At 43.0% G+C, this 12,089-nt stretch overlaps 2 protein-coding genes across 4 annotated transcripts in view; one reads left to right on the top strand and one right to left on the bottom strand.

The window, feature by feature from the left end:
* Window positions 1-12,089, bottom strand: part of ZBTB25 (zinc finger and BTB domain containing 25) — a 156,861-nt gene that overhangs the window by 76,001 nt on the left and 68,771 nt on the right. The window lies entirely within an intron of this gene.
* Window positions 1-12,089, top strand: part of MTHFD1 (methylenetetrahydrofolate dehydrogenase, cyclohydrolase and formyltetrahydrofolate synthetase 1) — a 67,381-nt gene that overhangs the window by 25,784 nt on the left and 29,508 nt on the right. The window contains exons 4-8 of the mRNA XM_079126273.1: window positions 1,164-1,217; window positions 3,989-4,125; window positions 4,282-4,382; window positions 6,501-6,637; window positions 8,209-8,320. Of these exons, the coding sequence (XP_078982399.1) occupies window positions 1,164-1,217; window positions 3,989-4,125; window positions 4,282-4,382; window positions 6,501-6,637; window positions 8,209-8,320 (541 nt within the window). The remainder of the gene's footprint in view (window positions 1-1,163; window positions 1,218-3,988; window positions 4,126-4,281; window positions 4,383-6,500; window positions 6,638-8,208; window positions 8,321-12,089) is intronic.

The raw sequence follows: 12,089 nt of genomic DNA, 5'->3' as shown, positions 1-12,089 counted from the left end.
ACTAGGCTTCCCACCTCTCCCTGGGCTTCAGGGCACTCTGTGCCCTGATGCCCAGCACTGCAGTTGGAACTTACGGCCCCCAGGACCCTATGCTGGAGTCAACTGTTGACACATTCTCCAGATTGGAGCCAGGTCTGACCTACAGAAAGGCTCAGGAATGCTCCCAGCAGTGAGTTCCCGAGGGCCAAGGAAGGATGTGCCTAATGGCTCTGCCTGTGAACCCTTCCCCAAAGGGGGTTGGGCTGTTGCTTCCAGCCCCAAGTAACAGGCCACAATGAGGGGAGGGACAGCAGATAATGTCCTCTCCTAGCTTGGCTGTTTAAGGTGGGTCTCTCATGCTTGCTAGTTCTCCTAGTGGACACCTGTTTCCCGCTCCATGTAAGAAAGGCCTGGGCTCAAGTCTTAGCCCTTGTACTCTGCCCTGCCCAAGTTTTTAGTCCTGATTTGTTTCCTGTTCCAGGGGTTCCAACATACTTCTCAATGCCCAAGATCACCTGACCTCTAGTCTATGGGAGACTATGCCATGCAGGCTGCTTGGCAGGCCTCACATGTCTTCTCAAGGAGCCAGGCTTTCAGCTGCTCATCAAAGAAGCCCTTGACTCTCAGGGTACACCTCATTAACCTGGGTGTTAGGTGTCTTCCCCAGCAGGAGGCTCAGAAAACCTTCCACATCCTTCTGTAGGGCCCAGATATCCCCCTCCGCTTTCCGGATCACAGTCACCTGGCGGTTGCCATGTGTGATGTACTTGTAGGCAGGGATGCTGTGCAATCGAGAGTGCAGCACAAAGTAGTGCAGTTTGGGTGGGGGATCTCTGGGAGGCTGCCAGCCACTGGGGGTGGGATAATGTTCATGCTTTGGGGACTTTGGGATGCTGGTGGGAGGTGACAGGCGCTCCACAAAGCCATACTCATCCACAGATTCCACGAAGCTGGGCTAATCAGGAGGCCCCTGGGTCTGGCTCTGGTGCTCCACCCCCGCTGCGACCCCCGGCACACGGCTGCCACCATCGGGGCCTGCCCCTTGGCGAGCCTCTGCTGCAGCCAGCAGCCTGGTCCTGCTGCCCTGCCCGCATGCACAGCCCCTAGTCATATCCTTAAAAGCAGTGGGCCCATATCTTAAATTTCTCTTGGCATTTACCTATTTTCAATGTTCATTTTTACAGATTGGGATCAAAGCCATGCACATTAAGTTACCAAGAACAGCCACAGAATCTGAGGTGAGCCCTACAGACCAACTGTGAAGAGGCAGCCAGAGTGCGTTCCTCTTTGGCCTTCTGTTTAGTAGTATTTTAAGGACTGAGATACGTAAGACCCCCAGGTAGATCTTTCTTCACAGACTTCACCTCAGAAAGTCTTTGAAAATACCCCCAGCGGAAATGGTGCATCTTGTGGTATATTTGGTACTCAAGGCTGATCCCAGCACTGTTGGCTCCAGATCACCTGCCAAGTTCATTAAAACTGACCCCTGGCCTGTAGTTACCATCAGTTTAAAAACCAAATACATATTTTATTTATTTTGTTCATTTCTTTTGGCAGATTTGGGGATTGAACCCAGGGCCTTGCACATGCTAGGCAAGTGCCCTACCACTGAGCTATATCCCCAGTCCCATATTCTGCTTTATTTTTTGCAGTGCTGGGGATTGAACTCAGGGCCTTGTGCTTGTGAGGCAAGCACACTACCAACTAAGCTATGTTCCCAGCCCCCATATTCTGTTTATTGATATTCAAGAATGGGCAGAAAAATTAGTGGTAATTAAAGTCAGAACTGTGGGTTAGGTGGAGGCACATGCCTGTAGTCTAAGTGACTCTGGAGGCTGAGGTAAGAGGCACGCTGTGCTTACAAGTTTGAGACCAACCTGGGCAGCATAGTGAAACGCTGTCCCAAGAGGGAAAAGAAAAAAGACTGTGGGCTGGGAATGTGGCTCAGCGGTAGAGCACTTGTCTAACATATGTAAGGCCCTGGTTCAATCCTCAGCACTGCAGAACATTTAAAAATAGTACAGTCAGAAAAATGAGAAATTATACTTCATTTATGTATGATTTATCAAAATGTATAAATGCATTATAGTATCATGTACAACTTATTATAACAAATAAAAAAATTAAAAATAACTAACCAAATAAATGAAATCAGAAACTGTAGTTGCCTATTTGTAGGGGGATAACTATAAGTGGCAGGAAGGAAAAGGTACTTTCTGAGGTCTTGGAAATGTTCTGTGTCTGCACTGTCTAATATGATATTTTCTAACCCCAAGAAGCTGTTTAAGTTCAATTAAAATTAAATAATATGAAAAATTCGTTTCCATAGTTGCACTAGTCACATTTCAAGTATTCAGTAGGTGCCACTGTGTTATAAGGTACAAATTATAGAACATTTCTGTCATCAGCAAAAGGATCATTGGACATTGCTATATCTTTTTTTGTCCCAAGTCTTTATTATGATGATGATGATGATGATGATGATGATGATTACTTTTGATATTTTGAGACAAGGTCTCACTAAGTTGCTTAGGGTCTCACTAAAATTGCTGAGACTGGCCTTGAAGTTGTGACCCTCCCGCTTCAGCCTCCCAAGTCACTGGGATTACAAGTGCACCACAGTGCCTGGCTTGGTTCCCAGATTTTTAGAACTCATATAACATATGCTAGATAATAAGTTTTAATCCTCATCTTCATTTGGTCAATATGGGAATAATAATATAAATTATAACTGCTTGCTGTTAGCAACTGCATGCAACCAGTTACCAATATTCTTCAAAAAATTTTTTTTTTCCCCTCTGAGATGCTGGGGATTCGAACTGCGGCCCTTGGTCTTTCCAAAATGAGCTATTTCTTCAGCTCCTCTTCAAATATTTTTTGATGAAATAGTTCAAATATCTTTCCAAACAAGTTACCTTGTTATGGTGGTCTTCCCTTTTCTCCTTTAGAACGAGATTCCCAGCTTTTCCGTTCACTTTGATTCTCTCTTGGAGAGACTGCTTGAAACTGGCAGCATCTGTGATTTCATCTTCTATAGTCTGGGCTCAGTTGAGGGTACACCTCAGAATCTGCTTCTTTTTTTGCCTCCCTTTCCACAAGTTGTTTAATGTGCACCGTGGTGGCAGCAGAGGCAGAAAGGGCTTCTCCATATCTGGATTTTGGTGGTTGCAACATAGGCCTTGCTGTTCCAGTAGTAAGGTATTAAAGTCCTTACTTTTTTTTTTTTTTTTTTTTTTTAGTACTGGGAATTGAACCCAAGAATGCTTTGCCACTGAGCTGTGTCCTTAGCCCTTTTTTTTTTTTTTTTTTTTATTTTATTGTAAACAAATGGGATACATGTTGCCTCTCTGTTTAGCCCTTTTATTTTACTTTGTGATAGGCCCAGACTGACCTCAAACTGGATATCCTCCTGCATTATCCTCCTGAGTCACTGGGATTATAGGCGTGTGCCATTGTACCCATTTTTTTTTTTTTTTTTTTTGATAAGATTTCTTAGCAAACACCTATATCGGTCAGCTTTTCTGCAGCTGTGGTAAAATACCTGAGCTAGTCAACCTATAAGGAGAAAAGATTTATTTTGGCTCATGGTCTCTTGGCTCTGTTGCTTTGGGCCTGCAGTGGCACAGTCTGTCATGGCGGAGGCGTAAAGAGAAGGCCTGCTGAACCTCATGGGGGCTGCAGAGAGAGGACAAGACCAGCATTCTGGTATCACCAAGGGCATGTCCCCACTGATGCAGCTTGTTCTGTAGGTCCCACCTCTTTCCATGAGTGTCACAGACTGTGAACAAAGCCTTCAACACATGGGCATCTGGGGACATTTAAGGTCTAAACTATAACAGATACATTTTATGTTAAAGTAGAATTTTCTCCATATCCAAGGGCAAGTTACATTCTGAGAGGGCTATAATTAAATTCTTTGGGAAAATGGGGCCACTCGATTTTTCCCTTGGAACAGGTTTCTCTCCACTTTTGGGTTCCATGTGCTTTGCGAGTGTGATATTCCTTTTAGGTGTTAAAGAACATCACGTCCTTGAATGAAGACTCCACTGTCCATGGCCTCCTAGTGCAGCTGCCCTTAGATGCAGAGAACCCCATCAACACTGAGGCCGTCATCAATGCTATTGTACCTGAAAAGGATGTGGACGGGTGAGTGTGGCTTGGCTTCCTCCCTACGTTGCTTTGAATGGTTTCACTTATAATGCATCTCTCTTTGGGGAACATGACATATTTGTTTCTGAAGAGTAGAGACACCTAAGACTTTTATTTCCCCCTTATTTTTTTTTTATCACTTTGTTGATTTAGATTGACTAGTATCAGCGCTGGAAAACTTGCTAGAGGTGATCTAAAAGACTGTTTCATTCCCTGTACGCCTAAAGGATGCTTGGAACTCATCAAAGAGACAGGTAAAACCAAAACAGACAACAAGTCGGCGGTGCCTCTTGGTGCCGGTCTTGACGTGTGGAGTATGGAGTAATGCTTACAGAATGGACTTGATTGGCAGCAGGCCTGTTTGGGGGCTTACAGAATGGACTTGATTGGCAGCAGGCCTGTTTATTATGGGTTTACCTGAATTCACAATGCCTTGACAACTCAGTGACATAGGTGCTATTATCATTCAATAGCTACTCAAGAAAATAGGCTCAGAGAGATGGATTATTTTGCCCAAGAAACAACAGAACCATGATTTGAACTCAGGATTATTTGAGTTCAAAGCAATTTATTTTTGTAAAAAAAAAAAAAAAAAAAAAAAAATTCTGTATGGTGATAAGAATTCAGAGAGTATGAAAGGGTACAAAGTGAAAAGTCCCCATCTCTGAAACTGGCACAGAGTCTCCATAGTGGTTCCAAGACTAGACAGATGGCTGGAAATGGATATCTTGAACAGTTGGCCATATTTCCTTATTACGTAGTTAGTACCTTGGTATTTTAATTTCATTATGAATACTTTTAGCAGAGGTTATTTTTTGCAAGGAAATGGGTTCTGTTTAAAAAAAAAAAGTAGGCCAGAAGTTTCAAATGGAAAGTTTGGTCAGCATAAATGAAAATTCTCTATGGTTGACAAGAAAAGATCAAGCCATAAGCCTTGGGACAACTATTACAGTTCAACCCTACAACTAAATTTTATGTTTTTCAGCATACTGAGCAAATGTTTATTACAATGTGATAAAAGCAAATCCCATGAGCTATAGCAGCTATAAGCTTTCCACTTCCTTTTAATGATAGTGAAGCTACCATTTGCTGTAAGTCAGCGTCAAGTCTTTTGCTGAATCCTAAAAAGCATAGTGAGGTAACTTTTATATGCGTGTTTGTTTGCTTGTATGTAGCTAGCCAGCTCTTTTGGGGATTGAACCGAGGCTTCATATATGCTAGGCAAGTGTTCTACTACTGAGCTATAGCCCCAATCCTGACCAAGATAAACCTTTTAAACGTTTCAGACTTAGAAGTCTATTTTTAGGGCTGGGGTTGTGGCTCAGTGGTAGCACGCTCACCTGGCACACGTGAGGCCCTGGGTTCGATCCTCAATACCACATAGAAATTAAAATAAAGGTATTGTGTCCCCCTACAACTAAAAAAAATATATATTTAAAAAAAAAAAAAACAGAAGTCTATTTTTAGATGTTCATGATGTTAATACCATGTAAGACCCGATCTTTTTCTGATAAAATTGATTTAATGAAGCATAAACCCAAACTGCCTCAAGCAAGAATCCACAGCCTTTGGCCTTGACTGGGTCATATGGCTTAGACAGAGGCCTCAGGACATTCTCTCTGCTTCAGTCTATGGTGGCAGCTCATTCTCAGGTTCCTTGTCCATCCTTGGGCATAACAGTCATGGGATTGGATCTCATTTGTCAGGGGATAAAATAGGGCCACTTGTCCACTACTGGGTACTCACCCTAGTTATCTCTGTTGAGCACAGTAGGAGCCAGTTCTGAAATATTTCTAGAAGAATGGATGTTCAATAAGCAAAACAAAACCTTTCTACAATAGTTAAAATTTCCCCTTTATCACTTCCCTGCAAATGACCCCATGTTAGGCTATAAGCCAAAACAGAAACTTAGATAAGGAGCTGCATGAATAAACTTAAAGTTAGAAAGAATTGCTGAAACTAATCTAATTTCCTTCACTTCTCTTCACCCCATTCCATACACCCAACTTGTTATAACAGTTTTTCCCATGTAATTTAATCTGATAACTTCTTCCATATGGTTGTTTAGCTGTATCTCAGGGTTTCTTTTTTGAGTGTAGGATTTCTTCCCACTCCCCTATGACTCAGTGAATGGATCTTGGCCTAAGCTGCTCTCCAAAACCCACAACAAGGACAGTATACAAGTTCCCAATCTGTATGTGAAACCCTAGAGCTAAGAATCTCATTGCCAGAGAAACAGTGTTTTTAGGAAGGTTTCCGTTTGATGCTAAGAAGCCACTTTCCTGCACTTGTCCTGTTTTTCCATTTAGGTGGCAGGCGAAGGAGAGCAGCTGCTTTCTTCCAACTCTGATGCACACTGGCTTTTCTTTCAGGGATGCAGATTGCTGGAAGGCATGCAGTGGTGGTTGGGCGTAGTAAAATAGTTGGTGCCCCAATGCATGACTTACTTCTGTGGAACAATGCCACAGTGACCACCTGTCACTCCAAGACTGCCAATCTGGACAAGGAGGTAGGAGGTCTGGAGTAGAGTGGGAGGTGTGTGTGCGTGCATGTGTGTACTTTACCCCCACTGTCTTGTTTACCCCCCATAACAATGTTACATGTTTCTTTTCTCATTTTATAAGACAAAGAAACAAATTCAATATTGATGTGGCTGTGTTACTGTAGTATACTAATTTTAAGTCCTTTTAAACTGAGGAGTGGGACAACTGGGTCAAATGGTGTATCCATTCCCACTTTTCTGAGGCATTTCCACACTGCTTTCCAGAGTGGTTGCACCAATTTGCAACTCCACTAGCAATGTATGAGTGTGCCTTTTTCCCTACATGTGTGCCAACATCTATTATTGTTTGTGTTCTGATAATAGCCATTCTAATTGGAGTAAGATGGAATCTTAGAGTTGTTTTATATACACAATGGAATATTATTCAGTCATAAAGAAGAATAATAATATTATGGCATTTGCAGATAAATGGATGGAGTTGGAGAATATCATGCTAAGTGAAATAAGCCAATCCCAAAAACCAAAGGCCAAATGTTTTCCCTGATAAGTAGATGATGATATGTAATGGGGGTGGGGGGGTGGGGGTGAGAGAAAAATGGCTGAACTTTAGATTATGTAGAGGGAAATGAGAGGGAGGAGGGGGCAGGGGTGTGAAAAATGGTGGACTGAGACAGACATCATTACCTTACGTACATGTATGATCACACGAATGGTGTGAATCTACATCGTGCACAACCACAGAAACAAAAAGATGTATCCCATTTGTGTACAATGAATCAAAATGCAGTCTGTAAAAATAACAAAAGTAAAAATAAAAATAAATATATCCTCTACTATCAAAAAAAGAAAATTCAAATTACAAACTTGCCCAAGTTTATACATAAAGACTTTGTTCTGACTGTGTACTCTTGACAGTAATCTGCCTCGCGGCAAACAGGGTTTAGCAGTATAGGCACTGGGATTGGCCTCTGGCATCCAAATCCCATGTGTACTGTTCCGGAGAAGGTTGTGAGCAGTGGACATCCATGGCAGCTTATTCTTGATCTGTGCATCGGATTCCTGAGTTCAAGAATGTTTGCATGGCCAGGCCTGGTGGTGCATACCTGTAATCTCAACTACTTGAGAGGCTGAGGCAGGACCATTGCAAGTTCAAGGCCAGCCTGGGCAACTTAGCAAGATATGGGGAGAGAGCGGGAGAGGGGCCCAGCACCTTCTCTTTTAACCCCCCCAAAGCAGCGTCTGTGGAAGGTTCTGTAGGAGAGGGTGTAGTCTTTAGGTGTCACCTTATGCAGGGATGTCCTAGGTGTGTGGCTGTGAGTCTGGGTTCCCCTCTACCCTGCAGGTTCTCATCATTTCCCCATTTGGAAAATTGCCTAGTGAAAGGGGGCTTTAGGCACGTGTAGAAATGCACAGCATGTGAAGGGCTATCAGAAACAGGTATGTGGCTTCCATGTGAGGCCTTGCCTGATATCCTGAAATCGCTGATGATCATTAAAAATTAATAGAAAGCTCAGGGGTGTCCTTTCTACTTCTAGATTTCATTCCTCAGTTTCTGAAAACTGAATCCCCTCCCTTAGGTAAATAAAGGTGACATCCTGGTGGTCGCAACTGGTCAGCCTGAAATGGTGAAAGGAGAGTGGATCAAACCTGGGGCAGTTGTCATCGACTGTGGAATCAACTATGTCCCAGGTGAGTATTGCTGGGGAGGAAGGTGGTTTCTGGAAAAGGACCAGGAAGGACAGGAAGCCTGAGAGATAAGCCTTGCTGTACTGAGGTTTAGAGAGATTGACTTGCCTGAGGATGCACATGGTTAGCAGGTGAGATAGTTGTCCCTCGAGGGTAGGCCCGCCTTGTGTGACAGCCTGGGACTTTCACTGTAGCATCATATAGTCCCCACATTGACTTAGTCCAGGGAGAGGGTGACAGAGGGGCCAGGAGGGCATGTAGAGATCAGTATGTTTCAACAAAGGCAATGGGTGGGTTTAAAATGTAGTGCAGTAGTCCCCCCTTACCCGTAGTTTTGTTTTACACCTATGTTCAACCTCATTCTGAACATACTACATGGAAAGTTCCAGAATTAAGCAATTTGTGAGTTTTAAATTGTGTGCTGTTCTGAGTAATTTGGTGAGCTCTTGTGTGGTCCCTTTCCATCCCACCTGGGATGTGGTCATCTCTTCATCCACCGTGTCCACACTGAATACCCTACCTGCCCATTAGTCACTTCGTGGCCATCTCAGTTATTAGATGGACTGTCATGGAATTGTGGTGTTTATGTTCAGCTAACCCTTACTTTACTTAATCATGGCCACACAATACAATAGTGATGCTGGAAGATGGGTATGTCAAAGAGAAGCTGTAAATTGTTTTCTTTAAGTGAAGAAGTAAAAGTACAATCAGATATTTTGAGAGAGAGCAAAACCAAATTCACATAACTTTTATTATAGTATAGTGATAGAACTATTATATTCCATTGTTGTTGTTGTTAATCTCTTACCGTGTTTAATTTATAAATTATGCTTTATCATAGATATGGATATTTAGGGGGAAAAAACAGTATATGTAGGATTTGGTACTATCCATGGTTTCAGGCAAAAACTGGAGGGACGGGGTCTTGAACTATTCCCCACAGGTAAGGTGGAGCTATTGTATAATTGTTGCAAAGTGCTGTGAGAGTCCAGAAGAGACACAGTCTACCAAGAGTCCTCTAGAAGGGCTTTACAAAGTTGTTTGGGCTGGGGGTGTAGCTCAGTGGTAGAGTACTTGCCTAGCATGGGGCCTTGGGTATCATTCCTGGCACTGCCAAATGAAAAAAACAAATGTTCAGCTTGAACTTTTTTGTTTTTGGTGGAGAGAAAACCAGCTTTTTAGTAATGTCCAAAACTGTATGTGACCAGGCATGGTGACGGATCACAGGTTCAAAGCCAGCTCAGTGACTTAGTGAGACCCTGTTTCAAAATAAATAAAAAGGGCTGGGAATGTGGCTCAATGGTTAAGCACCACTGGTTTCAATGTATGGTACAAACAAAACGAAACAAAAAAACTATAAGTGGCATCCTGATTCCCATGCTACTCCTTATTTTCTTGTTTTGACTAATAATATTTCCTTCTTGTACATCTGAAACTTTTCCGTTTCCTTCCCAATCACTCTCTATTTTGGAATCATTTTTAAATGATTCATTTCCTCTCCCCCCGTTTTCAGTGTCACCCCAGGAGTTGCCCTTTCAGCTGGGTAGACGCTATCCATTCTTGCTGGTCTCCCTGTCTGCAGCTGAGTCCCACTCAGAGCCATCTCCTGGCCAGGACCTGTGTGCTTTTTCTTCCCATGTCTCTTGCCAGACTCCTTAACCTCATGTGAGCTTCAGTGACCCCTCCAGTCCTCTTTCTCATTTGCACTTAGTGAAAACCTTGTTTAAGCTCTTGGAAGTGGACCACTTTGCCTTCCTTGCTCAGTCCTGGTTTGTCCTTTGCAACTCCTGTGCTGCATCCTTAGTGGAATAGGTCGTTCAAACAGAATTTTCAAAGAGCAATACAGCAATACCTGTATTGTTGCATACCTCATAGATTCAAGAAATAGCAATCTCTAATTGAGGTGCTTGCTTCTGTGCATCAAGGGCCATGCCGGGTCCTGGTCTACACAACCAAATAGGGCTTAGCTATGGATGACTTTCCTTCCTTCCTTCCTTCTTCCCTTCCCCTTCCCCTTCCCCTTTCCCTTCTCCTTCCCCTTTCCCTTCCCCTTCCCCTTCCCCTTCCCTTTCCTTCCCTGGGAATCAAACCCAGGGCCTTACCCTTATCTGCCACTGAGCTACACATTCAGTGCTGAATTTCACTTTATTTTGGGGGGTTCTTGGGGATGGACCCCAGGGCCTCATGCATCCCAGGCAAGTGCTCCCTGACTGAGCTGCTTCCTCAGATCTTTTAATTTTACTTGAAATCCTCCTGCCTCAGCCTCCTGACAACTCCTCTCTATAATGTTTGTTCCTCCTTCCAAACCTTGTCCTATTTCCCCTTAACCAGGGTTAGTCTCTGCTTCTTTTGAAAGTCCTCCTTTCCCAAAAAACTTGGTATTTCTTTTATTGTCTGTGTCTCACGTTTAGTGTCCTGTACTCTCCTTGCTAGGCACCTCCAGCCATGATCTCTGGGGAGTCCTCTCTGGCTTCCTGCCTTCTGACAGCTGGCACTCAGATCTATTGAATTGTTCAGGGAGTTATAGCAAGAATATTCTTTTTTTTTTTTTTTCTCCTCCCTTGCCATCTCAAGTTTGAAATGTAGACACTGAGCTGCCAGGAGCATTAGTCACTGTCAAGTCCTCACTGTTTTTAACCTCCCTCCCACTCTCCCTACCTCGATTTTAAGACAGTAGCTCATAAATGATCACTCATTTTCTGGTAGTGTAATTATCTCATGGGTGATAAAGAAATTGCTCTCCTACAACTCCTCACTTGGAACACTTGCAGTATGACACTGAGTCCGTGCATCTTCTGTAGCGTGTTCCTGCCCTGGGCATTTTGTGGATTAGATGAAAGAGATGGAGAAAACCTGGGTGGGGATCTGGAATCTGGAAGACGGAGCTGAAATGTTTACTTACCATTCTCTTCACATTGATTCTTTTTGTATATGGTAAAATACGAATAAAATTAAAGCAGTATCATCCTTTCTGGTCAGTGTTTTTGCGGATCCTGGGCATACAGGCAACTAAATATGGATAAGTCTGGATGTTATCGTGCCCCAGGGCTGGTAGAATCATTGCATTACGGGCTAGTGGGTGGGCTGCAGGACCTAAAAAACATTCTTTGCAAACGTTGATTATAGAAGCAATATATTCTACAACTAGGTCACTTCTTGGTTCATATTTTATTTAAATTGTTTGTGTGGGGTCTGGGGGTGTAGCTCAGTACAACCTTGGTTCTCTGGGCCTTGGGTCAACCCCCAGCACCAAAAAAAATGAAATTAAATCATTTGCATGACCCAGTCAGGGATAATGGGGATGAATTACTCAACAAATTAAGAAGGGATTGAGGTGAATTTATGTTTTTCAAAAAAGAATTTTTTTTTCTTTTGTGGTTCTGAGGATTGAGTCTACGTCCTTGCACATACATAAAAGGATTTTTTTTTTTTTTTTTTTTTTTGCGGTGCTGGGGATTGAAACCAGGGTCCTGTGCTTGCGAGGCGAGTACTCCACCAACTGAGCTATCTCCCCAGCCCCCCCACTTTTTTTTTTTTTAGATTTAAATGGAGAGCAAAAAGTATTGGCCAGGGCAATGTGTGAAAATGTTCTTCCTCCTTAATGTACTACTAAGATAATTTGAGAAAACCTAGATTAATAGTGTTTTATTTGAAAGGCATAGAAGAGGGAACAGATTTCCCACCCTACCCTGATTCAGTCTCAACCCACACAGTATAGCATTTTCTGTACTGGCCTCTATAATTTGGGTTCCCCAAATTAACTGTGAAAGAG

Source organism: Sciurus vulgaris, assembly GCF_902686455.1.
Source record: "Sciurus vulgaris genome assembly, chromosome: 2".
NCBI classification, from domain to species: Eukaryota; Metazoa; Chordata; class Mammalia; order Rodentia; family Sciuridae; genus Sciurus; species Sciurus vulgaris.
The sequence above is the reverse complement of the archived record's forward strand: the minus strand, read 5'-3'. Positions and strand labels throughout refer to the sequence as shown.